General features: G+C 35.7%; 1 protein-coding gene across 2 annotated transcripts in view; it reads left to right on the top strand.

Annotated features, from left to right (window-relative positions):
- The window catches only part of LOC136831581 (proton channel OtopLc-like), a 25,347-nt gene extending 4,367 nt beyond the window's left edge, over nt 1–20,980 (top strand). The window contains exons 1-5 of one of the 2 annotated variants that reach the window (XM_067092201.1): nt 14,755–15,054; nt 16,673–17,658; nt 18,078–18,253; nt 18,907–19,899; nt 20,542–20,980. In XM_067092201.1, the coding sequence (XP_066948302.1) occupies nt 16,728–17,658; nt 18,078–18,253; nt 18,907–19,899; nt 20,542–20,661 (2,220 nt within the window). In that variant the 5' untranslated portion in view covers nt 14,755–15,054; nt 16,673–16,727 and the 3' untranslated portion in view covers nt 20,662–20,980. Of the gene's footprint in view, nt 1–14,754; nt 15,055–16,672; nt 17,659–18,077; nt 18,254–18,906; nt 19,900–20,541 lie in introns of those variants that run through there. The other variant, XM_067092202.1, reaches the window with a different exon arrangement.
- The last annotated feature ends 3,365 nt before the right edge of the window (nt 20,981–24,345 follow it).

Here is a 24,345-nt window from a genome sequence, read left to right as displayed (position 1 = left end):
ACTTTGATGTCCGCGAAGTGGTGTGATTGGATGTGGACTGAAGCCACTTGTGTGAATCGAATCGTTCATGATATTTGTGACTTAAATTTCTCCAAGATTTTTTGTTCTTATTTCTTAATAATTGATCTCTTTTTCTTTCTGTTACTTTTTGTTATTTCTCTCAAATGAACACCATAAACAATTCTCCTTGTATTCTAATCATGTACTTACATTTTTAATCTTTGTATATGTTAAATTGTTTTCACCATATTCTTTGGAATCTTGAATTTCAGGTCAATGGCCCCTGTGGGTTCAACTTACGAATAATAATAATAATAATAATAATAATAATAATAATAATAATAATAATAATAATAATAATAATAATAATAGTAAATTTCTGACTCACATCAGGATCGAAACCAGGTCTTTCAATTGGAAGGCAAGGGCGCTGCCCACTAGGCCGTCCAAATTAGCTTGCCCAGGTAATTCCTTGGGTGCAGTTACCCTCAGGTTCCAACTTCTTTTCTGACTTGTATGGCCTAGTGGGCAGGGCCCTTGCCTTTCAATTGAAAGACCTGGGTTCGATCCTGATGTGAGTCAGAAATTTATTTCTGTTCCACACGTGATTGTATGTTGATTATTTCTATAAGTATATCTTAGTTAAACCAGACCACTGAGCTGATTAACAGCTCTCCTAGGGCTGGCCTGAAGGATTAGACTTATTTTACGTGGCTAAGAACCGACTGGTTACCTAGCAACGGGGCCTACAGCTTATTGTGGAATCCGAACCACATTATACCGAGAAATGGATTTCTATCACCAGAAATAAATTCCTCTAATTCTTCATTGGCCGGCCGGAGACTTGAACTCGGGCCTAGCAGAGTGCTATCCGAGAACCCTACCGGTTCGTCCAACGAGGAACTGATTATTTCTAGTAATAATATACACTAACATAAACATACAAAAATCACAAATATACACTCACAAGCATGTAGGTTAGTGTGAGTATGTATGTATGTACATGTGAGTGTGTGTGAATCCAAGTTGGCAAACCCAAATAACTATATTGATTGTTTCAATAATTTCATCTTTTACAGAGATTATCTTTGTGAAATGATCATAACTGAGGCCTTCTTAGCTAGAATTTTTATGAGTGAAGCAGAGGAATAAAGTGGAATAAAATGGAATGTAAAATTTAGGCAGAGGGACAAACGCTGGGAGCTATCAGGTCATTCAGCTAGGGTCCGAAGGGACGCCGCAAAGAATCCTAAGGGGAAAACACAAAGAATTTAATAGGCCAAGAGATGGTAAATCTCATTATATTCATTTATTTCACTCCGAAGTTAAATATCTGCAAACGATATCATGAAGCCTTGGCGTGATTGGCGGAGCCCAGGCAGCTCTCCACCAATAGGAGATCACGATTTAGATGCCTCAGTGGAAAATTACCGTCAGCTCTGAAAAACAAACTATAAACCTCTTTACTCAATATAACTTTTGAGAACGCACACAGCTCCCGTAGGGGGGTGGTACAACGTGCAATCGGCCCCTAGTTGCAACCCCTTTCGTTCCTTTTACTGTACCTCCTTCCATATTCTTTTTCTTCCATCTTACTTTCCACTATCTCATAACAACTGATTCATTGTGCAACTGCTTTGAGGTTTTCCTCCTGTTATACCTTTCAAACCTTTTATTGTCAATTTCCGTTTCAGCACTGAATGACCTCATTGGTCCCAGTGCTTGGCCTTTGGCCTAAATTTATATTCAATTCAATTCAAGACCACATAAAGCGGGCAGGTAGCCTTAGTAGTATCAGATTTAATGCCCTAAAAGTTAAAAGGAAAATGGAGTGTAAAATAGGAACCAGGGGTGCATTTTGAAGGGGAACTCTCCCCCCAAAAAAATTTGGCACACAAATTTAGGGCAGGTGCCTAAATCACTTCACGTTCCGAGGGGTTGGTCTAAAACTTTTTTTGTTAAAAAATGTGAAAAAGTAAGCTGAATATTTTCACGCGATTATCATTCACGGGCGGGAACGTGATAGCCAATTTAGGGTTCATGGAATAAAACCGGCTGTAAAGTGTACAGGAAATTTAATACTTTAGCAATTCCTTCTTTCTCTGGGCTTTTATTTAATGCCAAATGTATGTCTATTTTTGTGTCCTGTTTCCAACGAAAACATTTCTATATAGTAATGTTTCTCTTACAACATTTAGAGATTTTAGGTATTGTTTTTTGCGATTTTTTTTTTTGTGCGATTTTGTGTAAATATATCAATTATTAGGCTTGTATGTTTACATACATATATGTTTGTGTCTGTGTGTGTGTGAGAGAGAGAGAGAGAGAGAGAGAGAGAGAGAGAGAGAGAGAGAGAGAGAGAGAGAGAGAGAGAGAGATAATAATTTTGCCTAAAAATCAATTGTAAGTCTGTATGTTTACCAACTTATGTATGTGAGAGAGAGAGAGAGAGAGAGAGAGAGAGAGAGAGAGAGAGAGAGAGAGAGAGAGAGAGAGAAAGTTTGAGAAAGAGAGTTTTTATATACATTGCTTTTAGAATATTTTAAAAAAATTTGTTACTATGCTGTATGTGTATGTGTGTCTCAGTGAGAGAGAGAGAGAGAGAGAGAGAGAGAGAGAGAGAGAGAGAGAGAGAGAGAGAGAGAGAGAGAGAGAGAGAGAGAGAGAGAGAGACAGTTTTTTATGTACTTTCTTATACTTTTTTCTTTAATTTTGTCTGAAAAAATAAACAATTATTAGGCTGTATGAGCACATACATATATGTTTGTGTCTGTGCGAGAGAGAGAGAGAGAGAGAGAGAGAGAGAGAGAGAGAGAGAGAGAGCAATCAAGACTGCCCAACACTACCGTTGTCCAATAATTAGCCTGTATCTGTACATACATGTTTGTGTGCGTGAGAGAGAGAGAGAGAGAGAGAGAGAGAGAGAGAGAGAGAGAGAGAGAGAGAGAGCGAGAGAAAGCAATCAAGACCGCCCAACACTGCCATTGTCCAATACTAGCCATCAACAAGTACTGAGGGACAATAAGTTCTGTTCAATTATACAGTCGAGCGAACAGCCCATGAAACAGTGGGGAAACTCTGTGATATGACGACCCACTTGGGATCCGTTTCCCTGTCACTGTCTAATTGACAGGACTAACACGACTGGCTATTAGCAGCGGCTTCTACTGTCCGAGGGCTAGTAAGCACTCCCAAAATAAGAGAATGTTGGAATCAGGTATACACGAATTTCTGTATGTCATAGCAAGTTGTATAAAATCATGTATAGATGCTTCTAATAGACAGTGTACATAGGCCTTATATGGTCACTTCCGAATTAATTTATTTCGTAGAAAGCTCTATAAAATCATGTATAGATGCTTCTAATAGACAGTGTACATAGGCCTTATATGGTCACTTCTGAATTAATATATTTCATAGAAAGCTCTATAAAATCATGTATAGATGTTTCTAATATACAGTGTACTTAGGCCTTATATGATCACTTCTGGATTAATATATTTCATAGAAAGCTGTTTAATCATGTATAGATGCGTCTAATATATTAATCAAGTATTGAGTAATATCATCTTCTAAATAGCTATGTTTCATAGCAAACTGGTTAAATGATCTATAGAAGCTGCTTATAGATTGTATAGTTAGTAATAGTAGAATCTGTAGGCATGTATATAATCATTTCTAAAAATCTATACATTATAGCAAGCTGGTTAAATCATCTATAAAAGCTGCCTATAGACTTATCCATTTTAAATATCTATAAATCACTGCCTATAATATAGTTACGAACAGACATGAAGAGTTCTAACTCATGAATAAAAAAATGGACATATTAAGAACGAATATAAAAGAATAATATATATATATATATATATATATATATATATATATATATATATATATATATATATATATATATATATATATATATATATATATATATATATATATATATATATATAATAAATTACTAGATATGTAAACATCAGATACATGAAAAACACTAATAAATCTGAAATATTTTATTTAGGTTTTAAAAAATGTATCTGTCTATATATTTAATCTTTCAAAGATTTTTTTAGAAACAATTTGAACAAAACACCAATTTATTTTTAAATGTTTTTTATGGTAGGCTAAACTAGATTTCTGTTCTCTTATCATACCATTTTCCCATGGGGATCCAGAAATAGATATTGGTCAGTGTTTGCTGGGAATGGACCCAATGAAGAGAGAGAGAGAGAGAGAGAGAGAGAGAGAGAGAGAGAGAGAGAGAGAGAGAGAGAGAGAGAGAGACTGGAAACAAACTGGTAAGAGTCAACATATATATATATATATATATATATATATATATATATATATATATATATATATATATATATATATATATATATATATATATATATATATATATATATATATATATATATATATATATATATATATATATATATATATTAATCAATAACCAAGTATATCAAGAAAGATATAAATACAAAAACAGAGCGAGATAAGTACAAAGCATTAATAATCAAAATTCCAAAAAAATGAAATGCAAAACAGAGTAGCATTGAATCTCCCACAAAAGAGAGAGAGAGAGAGAGAGAGAGAGAGAGAGAGAGAGAGAGAGAGAGAGAGAGAGAGAGAGAGAGAGAGATGAACCAATAAAGTGAAAGAATTTTCCCATTAGACTCACATCACCCCCTCCCTCCACCCCCACCCCCATGGCCAAGGGGGCGTTCTGTACAGTAATATATATTACTCAGATTGGCGTGGGTGGGTGGGTTCAGTGATGACGTCACCAGAGCTGAAAAGGCTTAGATGGGATTTAAAGGGACAATCCTATTATACAGCCTGTGATATGTTTTCCATTGAAAGGACTCCACGGAAGGATATCAGGATGGTTTCCTTTGAATATTTATGATATTAATAAATAATTTTTTACTGGGTTTTGTTTGCCTATGGTTAGAAGAATTAGATCTGCATTCTGTTCACAGATATTGTTTGATTCATTTATATTTTTTGCTTATTTTTTTTTTTTGGGGGGGAGCGTTTCGTATTATGTATTAGCCCATTGTATTATTATCTCATTTCATTATTGTTGTCCCCTTTCTTATATATTATTTTTTGCTATTTTTGATATGCAATAAACTCAAAAAGGACTTGAGGTCTGGTATTTTTATAGGAAAATGTCAGCCAAAAATAGGACATGCTTCTTGTATATTTTTATAGGAATATATCAGCCAAAATTAAGACATGCTTATGGTATATTTTTATAGGAATATGTCAGCCACATTAAGACATGCTTGTAGTATAAATTTATTTAAAGATTATATATACATATATATAAATAAATATATATATATATATATATATATATATATATATATATATATATATATATATATATATAGAGAGAGAGAGAGAGAGAGAGAGAGAGAGAGAGAGAGAGAGAGAGAGAGAGAGAGAGAGAGAGAGGATATTGTAGAAATCAGATATACATAAATATATATATATATATATATATATATATATATATATATATATATATATATATACATATACACATTCATGTATTTATGTGCACATGTGTACGTATGTGCCCACGCGCGCGCATACGCGTGGGAGGGCACGATTACATCATCACGATTCCTTGCGAAAAGTTCTGACAAGACACGGCCACGATCATGACAAACTTGGGCAAACAGGCTGTCTGAGATTCCTCTGTCGATTCCTTCCATGACATGTTATTGGCTTTCGGAATATTTCTGGAAGAAAACCTTCTCTCTCTCTCTCTCTCTCTCTCTCTCTCTCTCTCTCTCTCTCTCTTCAAATGCCATTCACTCAACCACGGTTAAAGCATAATGTCTGTAACATAAATAAATGGTAAATTTTCTCTCTCTCTCTCTCTCTCTCTCTCTCTCTCTCTCTCTCTCTCTCTCTCTCTCTCTCTCTCACGATTATGGCTAACTTGACCTTAAATAAATAAAAACTACTGAGGCTAGAGGGCTGCAATTTGGTAATGTTTGATGACTGGAGAGTGGATGATCAACATGCCAGTTAGCAGACCTCTACCTTCAGTAGTTTTCAAGATCTGAGGGCGGACAGAAAAAGTGAGGACAGAAAAAAGTGCGGACGGACAGACAAAGCCGGCACAATAGTCCTCTTTTACAGAAAACTAAAAAAAAAAAAAGTGGGGTCCTTTCTCGTTATGACGTCACAGACCTCAGTTAGCAAATGTCGACAAGGTTTCAATTCCTCAGAGGAAACTGGAGTTTCCTGTTTGCCAAAGAGGCAGGTTTTATTTTCGTTTATTTTCGTTTATTTTTTTGGACATTTCCAATGCATTGCTGAGCTGCTTGTTTGGGAGATGTCTCTCGTGAACTGACTTTTCGTATTTTCTCTTGAATTGAGCGTTTTAGTTTCTATTTATTTTGAATTTTTAGGCCACCAAAGTTTGCATTCGATATTTATTTTGAATTTAGTCCACTAAAGTTTGCATTCGACAATTATTTTGAATTTAGAGGCCACTAAAGTATGCATTCGACAGCTATTTAGAATTTAGAGGCCACTAAAGTAAGCATTCGATATTTATTCTTGAATTTAGAGGCCACTAAAGTTTGCATTCGACATTTATTTAGAATTTAGAGGCCACTAATGTTTACATTCGATAAATTGAAACATCAAGAGATATGTTTCTCGGGGAAGGAAATTCACCGATGGCCTCTCTCTCTCTCTCTCTCTCTCTCTCTCTCTCCTTAAAATTTCTATCTCAATCAGTCTCTCTCTCTCTCTCCTCTAAAAATTTCTGTCTCAATTTCAGTTTTCTCTCTCTCTCTCTCTCTCTCTCTCTCTCTCTCTCTCTCTTTATTTTCTCCTTAAAATTTCTATCCTAGTTTCAGTGTTCTCTCTCTCTCTCTCTCTCTCTCTCTCTCTCTCTCTCTCTCTCTCTCTCTCATTTCTTCCTCAAAATTTCTATTTCATTTCCACTGTCTCTCTCTCTCTCTCTCTCTCTCTCTCTCTCTCTCTCTCTCTCCCAAGTGTGTCTCCCTCTCTGTCCAATCCCTAGAGGACAATTTGGCTCTGTGCCATGTCTCTGATACCTTTTTTTGTATTAATATTTCTTTTGCTCTCAAAGAATTGTCTTAATATCTGACGCTCTCTCTCTGTTTTGCAGCTGAAGTTGGAGCCAGGTTTTTTTATTTGTGGGTGTGTTTTTTTTTCTGTCTGGAGGAGAATGTTGTTATAACAGCAGCAAATAAAAAAATAATTAGAAGTTTATTTTTTTATCTCTTCATACTTTGTCATAATCTGTCTTCATCCGGAATTAGAATTTAGGGGTATGTATTAAAAGAATGTTGAATGTGCTGTACATAAGAACTGAACTGAATGAATTTTGAATGTATAGCTTGTATATATATATATATATATATATATATATATATATATATATATATATATATATATATATATCAATATCACCAATGAACATACTACTTGTCCACCAGAGAATATTCTGCTGATAGATAAGTAATAGATGAATATTACTCATGCATCAGAGTATTCCTTTTCCTTCAAAGAAAATCTAGTCTGGAGATTTCCTTAGTCATATATCACGGACAGGATACAGAGATGACGTGCAGATTCATAAATCATATTCTCTTAAGCATGTGGATTACCATCCGTTACCAGCTTTGGTGCTCAGAGTGATATAAATTGCTAATGGAGTTGGGGAAGGTGGAAATGATGTTAGGGGTACCATTATTCATCTTGCTGTCGTTAATAATAATAATAATAATAATAATAATAATAATAATAATAATAATAATAATAATAATAATAATAATAATAATAATAATAATAATAATAATAATAACTTTATTTTTTGGAATTGCCTTATTTACCATAACAACTTCTATTATTATTATTACTACTACTATCAGAAATAATAATAATAATAATAATAATAATAATAATAATAATAATAATAATAATAATAATAATAATAATAATAATAATAATAATATTCACATAAATCTACTGACAAAATAATATAATAATACATTTTTATGATGCACTTACCAAGAAGCAGGAGGCTTTGATAACAAATCATATTACTAAATAGAGTTAGGGCAAATGACCTCATTTTTTGAGAGCCAAGCCCAAAATAATATCAGCAAAACAAGCTAGGGGTGGCTAATTGTTTTTCCTGGATAAAAATACCTTTCTTTCTCAGAACATCTGATGCTGAAGTTATGTCTATATGTGTATGTTTGTGTGCATGTGTGTATGTGTATAAGCTGTTATTGAAGCCATGTCAGTATGTGTACGTTTGTGTGTATGTGGTTTACAATGGAAGCCTGTCATTTCTTTAGCAAAATCCAATATCCAATATCCATTGTCAAAAAACATTTCCAAAAGGTTTCTCTCCGCCGATTCAATCTGCCAGACGCCTGGTTTACGAAACGGAGTTTTCAATTCCATCTTTGACAAATATCACACAAGGCAGCTTCTAGTATTCAAGTGTCATTCAATTCCAGCTTTAAGATTCCACAAGGTCCAGAAATAGATACGTATGGATTTGAAGTACCTTTGTCTTTTATTATAAAAGATCTTGTTTCAATTTCCCAGGAGCTGAAGTCGTATCAGCTACAGAAAGGGTTAGTGGTTTCTTCCAAGGAGAAGGTTAAAGGTCAAGGAACAGGTCATTGCACTGTATCGCACTGACCATAAGCAGTGACTGACCCCCTGACCACCCACGTTGGACGTGGGGGAACTAGGCATTGGTGCTCATTGCATAGCAGGGATAGCCTAAAAGCACCCCTAAATACCCGGTCTTTAGCTCACAGAGATAGTAAGGTCATGTGCACTGTGAAATTCAATTGTTATTATTATTATTATTATTATTATTATTATTATTATTATTATTATTATTCAGAAGATGAACCCTATTCAAATAGAACAAGCCACAAAAGGGGCCAGTGACTTGAAATTAAGCTTAAAGAATATTATTATTATTATTATTATTATTATTATTATTATTATTATTATTAAGATGAACCCTATTCAAGATGAACCCCTACAAGCCCACAAAAGGGGCCACTGATTTGAAATTCAAGCTTCCAAAGAATATTATGATCATTATTATCATTATTATTATTATTCAGTAGATGAACCCTATTCACATGGAACAAGCCCACCACAGAGGCTATTGACTTGAAATCCAAGTTTCCAAAGAACATTATGGTGTTCATTAGGAAGAAGTAAGAGGAAGTAAAGGGAAATACAGAAAGAAGAGATACCACTTATTAAAAAAAAAAAATTTAATAAATAGATAAAAATGCATCAAAATGCAAGAAGAATTGTATTAGGGTAGTGTGAACATTTCCAATAAAGCTAGATATTGAAAATCTAACACTGTATTCAGTATTAGATATTGAAGCTAGACATTTCTGTCATTCTGAAATGATAAAATTTCGAAATGTTTCATCTTTATTTCTGATATTTTGTAAACGATAAAAGTTTTATCCACCTGGAGTAAGAATTTATTGGCAGATATTACAGTTGAATAACTTTCATCCACATGGAAAATACTACTAAATGTGAAAGGTGAAGGATATTCTAAGGGAAATAAACTATACATTGAGCTATGAAAAATCACAGGAACAAACTACGTAGCCACATAAAGTACACTAGCTCTCTGTCGAACTTCTCGGTTCCAGAGGTCCTTTATTCCACACACCATTGGACTGTGGAACAGTCTCCTAATGAGGATATCGTGCAATTGGAACCCCAAAAGTTCAAGCGAAGATGCAATGTATTACTACCCTAAAACAACTCTTTTTGTATTTTAATAATTTACTTACATTTTTATCTATTTGTTTATTAGTTTGTCAATTCAATTTCTTTTTCTAATAACTGGTTTCTTCTTTCCATATTTCCTATTCTGTTACTTCTTTCAAACGAACACCGTGATATTCTTTGGAAGCCTGAATTTCACGTCAATGGCCCCTTTGGTGGGCTTGTTCTGTATTTGGGATTGTCATTTGGGACACTTTTCATAATCCCGGGATAACGGGATATCCAGGGATTTTTTTCATCATCTATTTTTCTTTACTTGAAAAAATGAAAAATAAAAAAACACTTACATTATGTTATCATTTATTTGTTAAAGCATTTAGACGCATTATTTGACAAAACTCTGTATACAAAATATAAGTCCATATGTTCTTTTATAGAAATAAGCCTATGAAAATAAAAATGCCCAATGTTCATCACAATAAAATAAATAATCCTTTAAATTTATATTAAAGTAACTGCCCTTGTGATAAAATAATAAAGAAAATATTCTCAACAGAAGATTTTTTTTCAATAAACTTGAGAAAATGAAAATGCTCAATGTTCATTGGAATAAAATACACTAATGCTTTAAAATGATTATAGCACTCATATTAAAGTAACTGCCCTTGTGATAAATTAATAGAGAATATAATCAAAATATGAATTTTTTAATGCAGAGATAATCTGACTCATAATATGAACATAAAAGAGTTGAAGTTTACACTTTCGCAGTTTTGTGATGGAAAGTCCTACCGACGAAAATTCTCTCTCGTCTTCGACAGATGTCGGTGGCACAGATTCTAAAGCAGTTGTTATTTCATATGAATTTAAACTGTAAATTGTAATGAAGAATGTATATATCAATAATAAAAGATGAAAAAAAGGCCGGGATTTCCCGGGAAGTGCACTAAAATCCCGGGAATTCTCCAACACAAAAAACAATCGATGGGATTCCTCGGGATCCCGGGGAACAATCGATGTTCCATATGAATAGTGTTCGTCTTCTGAATAATAATGATAACATCAGCTGAGTGATTCATAGAGGAATTTACATAAACGGCCATAAAAGTCTATAGGCCTTTTAATAGACCCAAAAACTAATGAATACCATATTCTTTGAAAGCCTGAATTTCTAGTCAATGACCACCATGGTGGGCTTGTTCCATTTGAATAGGGTTCATATTCTGAATAATAATAATAATAATAATAATAATAATAATAATAATAATAATAATAATAATGATAATAATAATAATAATAATAATAATAATAATAATAATAATAATAATAATAATAACATCAGCTGAGTGATTCATAGAGGTATTTACCTAAAAGGCAATTAAAGTCTACAGGCCTTTTAATAGACCCAAAAAACTAATGAATACCATATTCTTTGAAAGCCTGAATTTCAAGTCAATAACCACTATGGTGGGCTTGTTCCATTTGAATAGGGTTCATCTTCTGAATAATAATAATAATAATAATAATAATAATAATAATAATAATAATAATAATAATAATAATAATAATAGCATTAGGAGTGACTCATAGACCAATTTACATAAACGGCCATAAAAAGTCATAAAATACGATTTTAGTAACCCCAAAAACTAATTTTCCCAGATAAGTTTACACAGAGGGATACAAGTTCAAAACGACAATGCTGATAACAGTTTCCTTTGCATCCCCACCGCCAGGAATATTAATTTTCCATAACAGGAGCGACTGGAGAGATTTACCATAGAGTTATCTGAAGCAATTCAGTACAGGTCGATAAGAATCTAAGAGTCCGGATTTACCTATAAATCCCTCCAGGGGATCTGTTTACTTTGCACTCGATAGCATGAAAGGACGCCGAAAGATTTATGGGTTTTGTTAAAGAGGCAACGTCGAGTCGTGTCAGCTCTCGGGTGGGTGACCACCGAGGGGAAATAGGATGGATTTTGGGGTATGAGGTCCTTGGATAGTCAGAGGTTTTGGGGTGGCAAAGTCGTCATCATGAAAACCAGCTGACGAAATAGAGGGTGTTGTATTTTGTGGTGACACCCATCCTATGTATATATATATATATATATATATATATATATATATATATATATATATATATATATATATATATATATATACACACACACACACACACACACACACACACACGAAAACTCTGCTAAACAATCCTTACTCTTCATATGCCAAACTAACGACAGACCATTACCTGATGAAAAACTTGGTTACTCGACGCAAGAGAATTTTACTTATCAATATCTTTTAAAAGCCGAAAGGCCTCCTAAATCTGCCCCCCTTTATCTAGGAGGCCATAAAACGAGGCACTGCCCTCTTTCGCAAAGTCAATAATGATAACACTGAACCGAGTGGAAATCTCTTGATAGTAATTTTGTGCTTAAAGAGAAGTGAGTATTTCTTTGTATCTGGTACAGACTTGCCACTGAATGCCACTGTGAGTTTAGATTAAGCTTTTTTATTGATAAGGATTCGATTCTGTAATGTAATTCGGTTGGAATTACTTCTGATGACTTATGGAGTATTGATGGAAATCAATTATTATTGTAATATGACATACTGAAAGTTTTTTTTTCTTGTTTACTGGAGATTAGGTTGATAAAGATGTTAATAAGTTTCATGATTGATTATTTAATTTTATATCCATCACACACATATTATACATACATACATACATATATATGTATACAGTATATATATATATATATATATATATATATATATATATATATATATATATATATATATATATATATATATATATATATACACATATACATATACATACACACATACACACACACAACCAAACGCAACTGTAACAGTTCCTCACATGACTGCATTGCCTAATAATTACCAACGCCACAGCTATTATCAAAATACCCCTTTAAGACCCAGAAATCACTTCATGAGCCCCCCAATAAAAGAAAGCAGAGATCAGTAGTTCTTTGACATCAAAAGTAAGAAAATTAATTGTCTCTGGATTTCTGTCAGTTAGAAACCCAAAGTTACTAATGTTTAGATTTTATTATTTTTTTTTAGATTGGGTCATTGTACTCTTACAGCTACTGCTATTAGATTATCTTTGTTGCTAACTTGTAAAATAGATATTCAGTTTGTTGTTGCTGAAGTAAAGTGGTCTGATCTCGAAGAATTATTATTATTATTATTATTATTATTATTATTATTATTATTATTATTATTATTATTATTATTATTATTATTATATTAAATAACAATAGATTTGGCACTATTGTTTTATATATATTATTTTGAACCTTGAGTTTATTCGAAACATTTCCAAGAAAAGTTTGAACTGAACTGAGTATAGAATTTTGGCCAAGGGCCAATCACTGGGACCTATGAGGTCATTCGGCGCTGAGACGGAAAACGGACAGTAAAAGGTTTGAAAGGTGTAAGAGGAGGAAGACCTATGAACCAACTGTTAGGAGAGGGTTGAGGAAAGTCAGATGGAAGATAGAGAATATGAAAGGAGGTACAGTAAAAGGAATGAAAGGGGTTGTAGCTAGGGAGGAAGGCACGCTGCAAAGAACCTTAAGTAATGCCTACAGTGCACCGCATAAGGTACACTGACGGCTCTGCTTTGCCGCTACGGGGCCAAGTAAGGTTTAGAAATTGCAAAGCACTTAATGCAAAGTAATGACGATTCATCGTGATAATCCATTACAGTGTTGTTTGCAAAGAGTAAATATTGATTTTCAAGGAAAACCCGAATTTTCTTCGGCGAAATCGAGTTTTCTGTTCCTCATTGGCCGGGTGGGTACCGTTCTCAGCTAGCGCTCGGCTGGCCCCGAGTTCGATTCTCCGACCGGCCAGTGAAGAATTAGAGGAATTTATTTCTGGTGATAGAAATTCATTTCTAGCTACAATGTGGTTCGGATTCCACAATAAGCTGTAGGTCCCGTTGCTAGGTAACTGTTAATCAGCTCAGAGGTCTGGTAAAAGTAAGGTATACTTAACTTTTTGTACATCAGCTACAGCGTATAATCAAGGCCACCGAAAATAGATCTGTCTTCCGGTGGTCTCGGTATGATGCTGTATGAGCCTCGGCCCATGAAACTTTAACCACGGCCCGGTGGTGGCCTATCGTATATCGTTGCCAGAAGCAAGATTATGTCTAACTTTAACCTTAAATATAGTAAAAACTATTGAGGCTAGAGGGCTGCAATTTGGTATGTTTGATGATTGGAGGGTGGATGATCAACATACCAATTTGCAGCCCTCTAGCCGCAATAGTTTTTAAGTTCTCCGGCACAACAGTTTTCTTTTACAAAAACTAAAAACTAAGACATAAGTTAAATATTAACTGTATTTTTAAATTATTAAGTGAATATTTACTTCTTTATTTGTTTGACGCCAAAAAAAAAAAATAATAATTAAGAAATTTGTAATCAATTTCTTTGTGCGCATCAAATTTGGTAGTGTTTCTTTTATGAAGAATTTAGTAGTGTCTCTCTCATAACGGAACAGAATGTAAGCACATTCCTGAAGACTAAAAGGAGTTACTTATTACAATTCCAGTCATTACACAGGACGTGATAAGACGCTTACATAACAATGAATACGCTGCGATCTCACAGAATGATAATCCTTCTTTTGTTATTGTTCTCCCCAAAAAATATCAGATGTTAAAACCGGGAGATTCTGCCCATAACAATAATGTTGAACCCTGCCCCCCGCACAAATGAAAATCTTCAAATCTTCCTCGCTGGCTACACTTTTATTAACATTGTAAATCCTGACAGAATTGAGGCAGATAAAAAGGTATCTTAACAACAGCTTTAAAAAGATCGCTTTCCCCTTTATCAGAGCTTTGGGAGTATTTTTTTTTATTTTTAATGTTGTTTTCGTGGGTTTTGCGCGTTGGGGCAACCTCTCAGTTGCCCTCTGGGGAGGTCTGAAAACAGGTGCTTTTTTCTACCCGCATCTCCAAGCCCTGAAGACTTTTTTTTTATGTCAGAATAGAAAAACTAATATAATCTCTTCCTCGGGGTGAGCGGAACTTGTTCTCTGGAAAATAACATTACTCAGTCGAGAGTAAAGAAATATATATATATATATATTTGGTCATAAAGAGAAAAGTTGCACGACTACAAAAAGCTGGAAGGTTCGTTTCTGTGAGATGCTGAAGGGTGATCAGGACAGGATATTAAGATAGGACTGAATACCTCAGGGCGGGTAAGTTGCACAGTATGTTTAGACATTTTCCGCAAGGAAATAGTGCTGTCAGTGTACCTGATGGGGTGCACTGTAGGCATTGCTAAAGGGTGATTGCGGCGTCCCTTTGGGCCCTAGCTGCACTCAGTTTTTAGCCTTTTACATTGCCTCTACCTCCATTCCCACTTCCTCTCTTCAGTGTTGCCGTCTAGCATCTCAACTTGCTTCTTAAAGCAGTTGTGGTGGATTTCTCCAATTTCCACCTTTAGATCCTTCAACAAGCGATCTCCAGTCGGGTTGTGTAAAACCCCTGGACGCTTAAACTATGGTCCCTTGTCAAGTAAACGATCTGCATGTTCATACTTCATTTACATCAGTGGTTCTTAACTTTTATATTACGACACCCCCTCTAAGAGTTGGTCCTTCCCTCCACGGCCCCCTTGCATCTATGAGTAAAATTCCCTCCCAGATTTAAAGGAAAATGAAAAGAAAGAGAATGAGAAGGATTTCGAGGGATAGGGAGGGCGGTAAACAATTACAGAACATGGCAAGCCCAACGAGTCTGACCAGAGTAGTAGACTATAGGAAACCAACGTTATGAGGCGATACGTTTGCATTTTTGCATAAAATTTTGAATATTAGATCATCACTCTTGTTAAGAGTATAACGAATATAATTAGAGAATTTTTTATTTTTTCCTAGGGCTCGCGCCTCCCCTGGAAATTGCTGAGGCCTCTTAAGTTGAGAACCACTGGTTTAAATATAAGGAGGCTTAAAGAATAATTGCTCTAAAACATATGAAATATGTGAAGAATAATCTCATATCTTTTATTTTTTGCCTGCGTTGCTACTCACCTTCTCCAATATTTTATAGACTTTTCAATTCTGCATTCAAGTACGATATGTAGTTCAGATTATTTCATTAGACAAGTACAACTGCATAACCTTTTCATTCTAGCTCAGTAGCTCTTAACCTGGGAGGCCATCAGCAATTTCCAAGGGAGGCTCGAGCCCCAGGGAAAAATTAAAAATTCCCTAATTATATTCGTTATTCTCTTAACAAGAGTAAGAAACTAATATTCAGAAGTTTATGAACAGTTGCAAAAATATCGCCGTATAACGTTAGTTTCCTATAGTCTACTATGGTTAGACTCGTTGAGCTTAACATGCTTTGTGATTTTTTACCTCCCTTCCTATCACTTGAAACCCTTTCTTTCTCTTTTATTTCCATTTTCCTTTAAATCTTGGGGGGTTGGAATTTTACTCGTAGATGTAAGGGGGGCGTGGAGGGAAGAACTAACTATTAGAGGGGGTGTGGTAATAAAAAGTTTAAGAACCACTGTTCAAGCTGATGTGCGTAAGAACTTCCACTAGTTTTCAGTATGTACGCAAGCACTTGCTTGTAAGGATAGCTTTTGTGCGCATGCATGATGTAAAATCTTCTAGAGCTTTGCTTCAGCTTCGTGAGTTTTTTGTGCCTGAGTTGCGTAATGTGTGTATTATCTCGATTTTATATTTTTATTTTCAGTAGCAAGGGAAGAGAAATGAACCAGGCATTTCATGCTATGAACTGATGGGTTCACCTACATCCGATTAAGCTCAATTGTTCCAGAAGGTCTAAACAAAAATTATCTTTCAGGTAAAGCTGGGTCCCCCTTTCACTGTACAAACATTGACACCAAGAAGTGGATACAATGGACAACGTCACTTTCTACATAGAAGAAGAAGCCTCCAGCGATGAGTCAGTACGTGACTTTGACGCAGAAGCCTGTGACTCAGCCTTCGAGAGCGCCCTGTCGGCTTTAGCAAGGAGCAGGAAGACCTCTGCAATGCTCAACACCAACACCAACCCGAGCATCACCAGGGTAGGTGGAAGTGAAATCATCAAGATACCACCATCTCCCAGTATTCAGTCATCCCAGAGTACTGCAGGAAGGTTGAGTGATATGAATAATATGTCCAATAGATCAACCGAGTTAATCCTTAATGTCTCATCACCATGCTTCCCCCTTGAGCAAGATGACAGCACCAGCCAGAGGAAATTTAAATATCCAACAGAGAACGGAGTGTCATTAAGTGAAATGTGCACCATTGGCGGTCAGTGGATTTTAAAGAAACAGGACCCAGCCAGTTACTGGGAGCGAATATCTTCCACAAATAATGTAAGAGAGAATGCAGAAGAAACTCATGCGATTGTGACTATGACCAAAAAGGAAAAGAGACAGTGGTTCAACAAAACCCTAAGTTCAAACTTAAGTCTCATATACTCAATCCTGCTCGTCACTCTGGGCGGCATCATCTACGTGTGGGACGTCTTGGAGAGCCACGCGGTTCCCATCGCCGAGTGGTTCAACATCTACCTGATGGTGGTCCAGCTGCTGTTTCTGATGTACATTCACCTGGACTGTCGACGGTACACGACCTTGATTGCCAAGAAGCTCAAGCAAGCGGAAAAGGAAAAGGAGTTGTTGGAAAGCAAGTATTCTGATTCCCAGGAGTCTCCAGGGATTGAAGGAAGTCCGCCAGCCAAAGTAGGATATCAAGACATTGAGGAGATTCCACAGTACTACGGATTCACGTCAGGCAGACACGGGGGATCACTGTATGTCAAAATTGGTGCTGCAGGTAGGATCCCAAAGTTTCCACCTACTTCAGAATCGTTTAACCTAATTTTATTATTAAGACCTACTAGATATGTTCTGAATACTTAAGACTTCTTTTGAACCATTTTGCCATAATGAAACATGTTTTATTTCTCTTTGTTTAAAACGTTTTAGATAAATACCTAATCCACCAGAGATGAATCTTAATCCATTTCCACACTGGTGCTCTGATCTGACAATTGTCTGCAATGACTACTAAGCATAGTAAACTCGCCTAATGTTTACAGAGAAATGAACAACTAACTACAGAAAAAAGTATAGAATTCAATGTTATATTTGTTGTTGCTGAACTCCACTTTATATACCACTTTTTATCTTCTTTTACTTATGATTTAAAATACATAAAACATTAATAAGAGGTTATTATTTTCTTTTCCTCAGTGTTCTGCTTTGGATACATGATCCAAGCAGGGTTGGGTTTGGGCCAAAAGATCCTCTACTTTATCAATCAAAAACCAGGATCTGAACCTTGTACCAGCGAGACTGACATCGCCATGGGTGCGCTGAAGTTGATTTATGTCTTCTACAAACTCTTTTTCATTTTCAAATTCTCAAATGTAAGTATCCAAGTTCCGACTGATTGTAGTGCACAGGGGCTTCCTGCCTTCAAAGTAAAAAAGGTTAAATTTACTTCTGAGTGATTTAGTCTTCAACTAGCTCTTTTAGAACAGATTAATCCTAAGTATAGGTACCATAGGGGGATAGTACCGTCAGTGCACCTTAAGTGGTGTACTGTAGTCATTACTGAAGGGTGTTTTTAGCACCCCTATGCCACTAGCTGCACACAATTATTAGCCATTTACTTCACCTTCATTCACACTTCCTTTTTCAGTCTTGCTGTCCAATGTCTTCAACTATTACCTGTTGGTGCAACTAGGGCTTGTTCCTCACAGTTACACCTTTAGACTTGTATTTCGTCTCCTTTATTTTCTGGATCTCCTTATCTTGCTATCCAACCATGCCAACTCACTCTTTTCCCTGTCTTAAGTGCCAAAGGACCAAAAGTACCTTATTGAATGGCTTTACAGCCTAAAGTTCATAAAATAAGTATAGGATCCTATAAGTGGCAGTGTTAACAAATTCTTGCTGACAAGAGCTAAATGTTACTCATGACTGATGAGCTTAAAGTATTGCATGTTTTCTGTTAGTACTGGATTATGCTTGTTCCTTGAAATGGTTAGTATAAATTTGGTTTGCTTTTTCCCAACAGGTTATCATTAATCACCGACTGTACATATCCCACTTTGGACTCATGCACTGCATCGGAGCTTCTCTCTGCTTTTGGGTCTACAATATCCTTCAGGAAACCTTCCAGTCTCTCTCCATAAAAGACCCATCAGACAGTGGAAAAAACTCAAGTCACCTCGTCACCGCTGCCTATACCTTCGTCTATGGGGATACGAAGGAAAAAACTTGGAACTTCCATTTCACTTGCGATGACCACAACCAGCTGTCAGATACGATCAATCATCTGACTCCATACTTGTTTCCTTTTAGTATTGAATACAACATTCTAATGGTCGGTTTCTGGATCCTCATGCTGGAGAACCTCAGTAGAATGGACCGGCACACCCACATCCCTTCCATCGAAGTGAGTTATGAGGACGACACCACCAACAGCAAGTCTCTGATATCTAACTTCCTCATATATGTGGATTGTCATGCCTCTATGAGAGGCCTGTTTGCAGGGTTAATTGTCACAGTGTTCGCAACAATTTCGATCATACTGTTCTACGTCCTGTCTGCCGCGGAACACACGGCAGTCATCGCCGTGGAACTCACGGCCTATGTTGAGATGATCATCTTCCTTCTGATGCTGGCGTCTTCAATTATAGTCTTCTACCACTTGCAAGAACTTGACATCATGACCCATTCTTCTAGTAACGCCGACGACATCCTGCTGTTTAGCTGCCTGCCGCTGATCTTCTTGTACGCAATGGCCTGCGCCATACCTTACATAGGAGACGAGCACATAGTGACCTGGTTCTTCAACGTCACTCAAATTGTCCAGGCCATTGTCCAGACGGCCCTCATCTGCGATGGGCTGAGGAGGTGCTCAAACAGCCCGTCGGTGCGTAATAAGAAGCCAGGGAGGGAGTTCATCATGTTCCTCGTCGTCTCCAACTTGGCCATGTGGCTCATGCAGACCTTCCAGATCAAGAGTAAACACGGGAACAGCACCGCGTACGACTTCTACGGGGAGGTATTGTCTCTGTTACTTTTTCTTTTGCTAGACTGTCTTTCAGGTGCTTCTTCTTCTTCTTTTTCTTTTACTCTCTAGCTTGGTATCTCCCTGATGATTAGTAATCCCTTACACTGAAACATTTGAAATTGTGCATATCTGTTTTCCAAACATTTTAGATTGCATAATGATGAAAAAAGTTGTACCAAGGTTTGCAGATATGTCTCTCTTGTTACTTGAAGACAAAGCATAAAAAAATAAGTTGAAATCTGTCAACATAAAAAGGATTGTTTTCATCTACAATGAAATTATATAGTTCTGAACCTTTAGGTATTGTAACTAACTTTGAATATTTAGTTTCAAGTGAACTTGGAGTATATAGATTAGAGCCTCTGGCTATTTTCCAAACATTACTGTAGAAGGGCATCGTGCTTACCCCATATAAAAATGGGAAAAAGCATGTTAAAACAAAGAAGAAGAAGACTGTAGAAAGGTTATAGAGAGCCAACGCGATATAGTAAAACCTTCAAAATCAAGAATCATATATACATATACAAATACAACGCACCAATACACACACATACATATATATGTGTGTGTGTATGAATGCATGTAAGTATATATGTAGGAGTGTGTCTCTACACAAATCATTTGATGTTACAGGAAATATGGACCCTGGTCTCCCACTTCACGTTGCCTTTCGTCCTATTCTACCGCTTCCATTCATCAGCCTGCTTAGCCGTGATGTGGATGGAGGCTTACATGACGGAGCCGACGACGTGAGTGAAGGGTTTTCACTCTCGAGTTCACTATCTTTTCGAACAAAGGACATCTTCGTGTCGAATTTTCTGAATCGACGCAAACAAGGATGTATGCCCTTTTATGCACAGACTGACACATGCACACAATATACTTGCACTGTATATATATGTATATGTGTATGTATATATATATATATATATATATATATATATATATATATATATATATGTGTGTGTGTGTGTGTGTGTGTGTGGTTTCCTTGGAAAGGGGAAAAATAAAATCATGACGAATATATCATATCAAGAACTTTAGTAATTTAAATAAAGCCTCTGTGTACAAACCCTTTGAGTGAGTCCTTACTTGCACTTACTGTTCTCAAAAATAATAAATATATAATAATAATAAATATATAATAATAATAATAATAAACATACAATAATAATAATAATAAATATAAGTGGGTCTTAAGTACGATAGAGGATGTTTACGTAATATTGCAACGAACATATGACGATGAATATTGCAACGTGAATGCAATAAATACTTTTTTAGATTTCTGTTGAGATGGCTATTTGTCTGTCCGTCCTCACTTTTTCTGTCCGCCCTCAGATCTTAAAAACTACAGAGGCTAGAGGGCTGCAAATTGGTATGTTGATCATCCACCCTCCAGTCATCAGACATACCAAATTGCATCCCTCTAGCCTCAGTAGTTTTTATTTTATTTAAGGTTAAACTTAGCCATGATCGTGCTTCTGGCAACGATATAGTATAGGCCACCACCAGCCTGTGGTTAAAGTATCACGGGCCGCGGCCCATACAGCATTATTCCGAGACCGCCGAGAGATAGATATGTTTTTGGTGACCTTGATTATACGCTGTAGCTGCTGTGCAGAAAACTCGATTGCGCCGAAGAATCTTCTGCGCATTTTTTACATGTTTTTATAGAGGAAATACTTCAGGTACATTTCAGACCTTAATCTCGATTTATTGCTCTGAAGTCGAGATGCAAAAACAAGAAATGAATTGATTCTTCGATAACACAAGATAAATACAGTTGGAAATTGCTATAAGGGAGAGAGAGAGAGAGAGAGAGAGAGAGAGAGAGAGAGAGAGAGAGAGAGAGAGAGAGAGAGAAAGAGAGAGATTGGACTGAATGGAAATAAGATACCATAAGCATGAAATTGAGTTGTGAAACATTTTCTCTATAAAAACAAGAAGAGACTTGTAATGCTATCTCTCTCTCTCTCTCTCTCTCTCTCTAATATATATATTATATATATATATATATATATATATATATATATCTCTCTCTCTCTCTCTCTCTATATATATATATATATATATATATATATATATATATATATATATATATATATATATATATATATATATATATATATATATATATATATATATATATATATATATATTATATATATATATATATATATATATATATATATATATATATATATATATATATATATATATATATGTATGTGTGTGTGTGTGTGTATGTATATACATTCCCTCATGTATAAAAAAAGTCATATGACATATGCTACAACCTCTTTAGAATATAGCAAATAAGAAAAAAATTACATAATAAAAAGATAAGCGAATTATGCAATCCAGTATCAAGCAATTCGGTAACCAACAGAAATGAGATAATACGTCATTTTTATACATCAGTTCCTTATCTCACGCTTTATCGCTGCCTTATCTCACTTGTTCGGTTATGAGATAAATCCGTGAATATATTATCGCAAATGTAACAGTGTTATATTACATATTATCTTTTTAATCATATAATTTGATGGGGGCTGAAATAAATTAGCCGACCCCTCACAACATGTTGACAAGATAATCAACTTAAAACTCATGAAATGGTTAAAGTATTGTTTCTCAAATCTAATCCTGATTCGATACCTCTGAGTGGTTTTAGTAATGTTTCTCACATTAGGTCATAGGTCGACCCTTCAGGGGGAAATATAATAAACTCAGTTTCTCACGAAATAGTTTAAGTCTCAAATCTCATTCTTATCCCATACCCTGGAATGGTTTTAGTAATGTTTCTCCCATTACGTCATAGCTCGACACTTCAGGGGGAAATGTAATAAGCTCAATTTCTATGGAATAGTTTAAGTACTGTTTCTCAAATCACATCCTCCTTCGATACCCACGAATAGTTTTAGTAATGTTTCTCCCATTTCTTCATAGTTTTATTCCTCTGATGGAAAACTGACAGAAATGTGACAGGAATCATTACTTAAACAAGCTAAGAAAACGCCCCGAGAGATTGTAAAGAATAGTTGTCTTATGATTGATTTTTAAAATTTAGACTATCAAGCCAAGCATTGGGACAGTTTCGACCAATCAGCTTGAGACATTGGAAATAGGCAGTTAGAGAGGCTGGACAGTAGGATTGAAGAGAGAAAGTGGGAATGGAGGTCAAGTAAAAGGCTAGAATTTGGTTTCAGCCATTGGCCGAAGGGATGCTGCAAGCACCGTTTAGTAATGCCTACAGTGTACCACGCGAGTTGCCCTGACGCTGTTTGATCCTATCCTAATCTATCCCGGACATTTTTTCGGGTACCTAAAGTCTTCTCTAAGGCCCCAGGTCCCAAAACTGGCGAAAAGTATCTGCCTAATCCTATCTTATCCTTCTCAAGTCCTGCTGGAGAAGACTTCGTCTCCTCTCCAGCGCCTTCTATCGGAGAAGGGACGCGAGGAAAACCCAATATCATCGGACCAACTTTATGCAGGTCTTAAATTGGGGCAAACTTTAAGAGGGACCCATCACCGGCCTGTGAATTCCCGAATACGTCTTCGCTGGGAGGAAATGTTTCTTGGCGTCGTGATACCCAAATATTTTTTTTTTTATATTTTCCATATGTTTTTGGATGGTATAGTATCCAAACGTTTCTTGATGTTATTGTTTGTATACGTTTTTGATGTTATAGTTTCCAACCGTTTCTTGATGTTATAGTTTCCAAAACGTTTTACACGTCATAGTTTCCAAACATTTTTTTTATGTTACAGTTTCCAAAACGTTTTACACGTCATAGTTTCCAAACGTTTTTGACGTCAGTTTCCAAACATTTTTTGGCTTCAGAGTTTACAAACGTTTCTTGACGTCATAGTTTCCAAACATTTTGACGTCATAGTTTCTAGACGTTTCTTGACGTTATAGTTTCCAGACGTTTCTTGACGTCATAGTTTCCAGACGTTTCTTGACGTCATAGTTTCCAAACTTTTTGACGTCATAGTTTCTAGACGTTTCTTCACGTCATAATTTCCAGACGTTTCTTGACGTCATAGTTTCCAAACTTTTTGACGTCATAGTTTCCAGACTTTCTTGACGTTATAGTCTCCTAAACGTTTCTTGACGTCAAAGCTTCCAGACTTTTTGATGTTACAGTTTCCAAACATTTTTTGGCGTCATAATTGTTCTAACGTTGTTGGACGCCATAGCTTCCATAGTATATTATTACAGCTTTCCATTTATAATTCTCTCTCTCTCTCTCTCTCTCTCTCTCTCTCTCTCTCTCTCTCTCTCTCTCTCTGAAATTCATCATTTCATATTTTTATTATCTTTCGAAGTGACCAATAAGAGAAATTTAACATTTCATTTGCTTTGGAAAAATATTACTGAACATTAGCATATTCAACATTCACAAAATTAAACTACGGTAATTAGTTACA

Source organism: Macrobrachium rosenbergii, chromosome 48 (genome assembly GCF_040412425.1).
Source record: "Macrobrachium rosenbergii isolate ZJJX-2024 chromosome 48, ASM4041242v1, whole genome shotgun sequence".
Classification (NCBI taxonomy): Eukaryota; Metazoa; Arthropoda; class Malacostraca; order Decapoda; family Palaemonidae; genus Macrobrachium; species Macrobrachium rosenbergii.
Note: the sequence above shows the minus strand (reverse complement) of the source record. Positions and strands in the feature narration are given on the sequence as shown.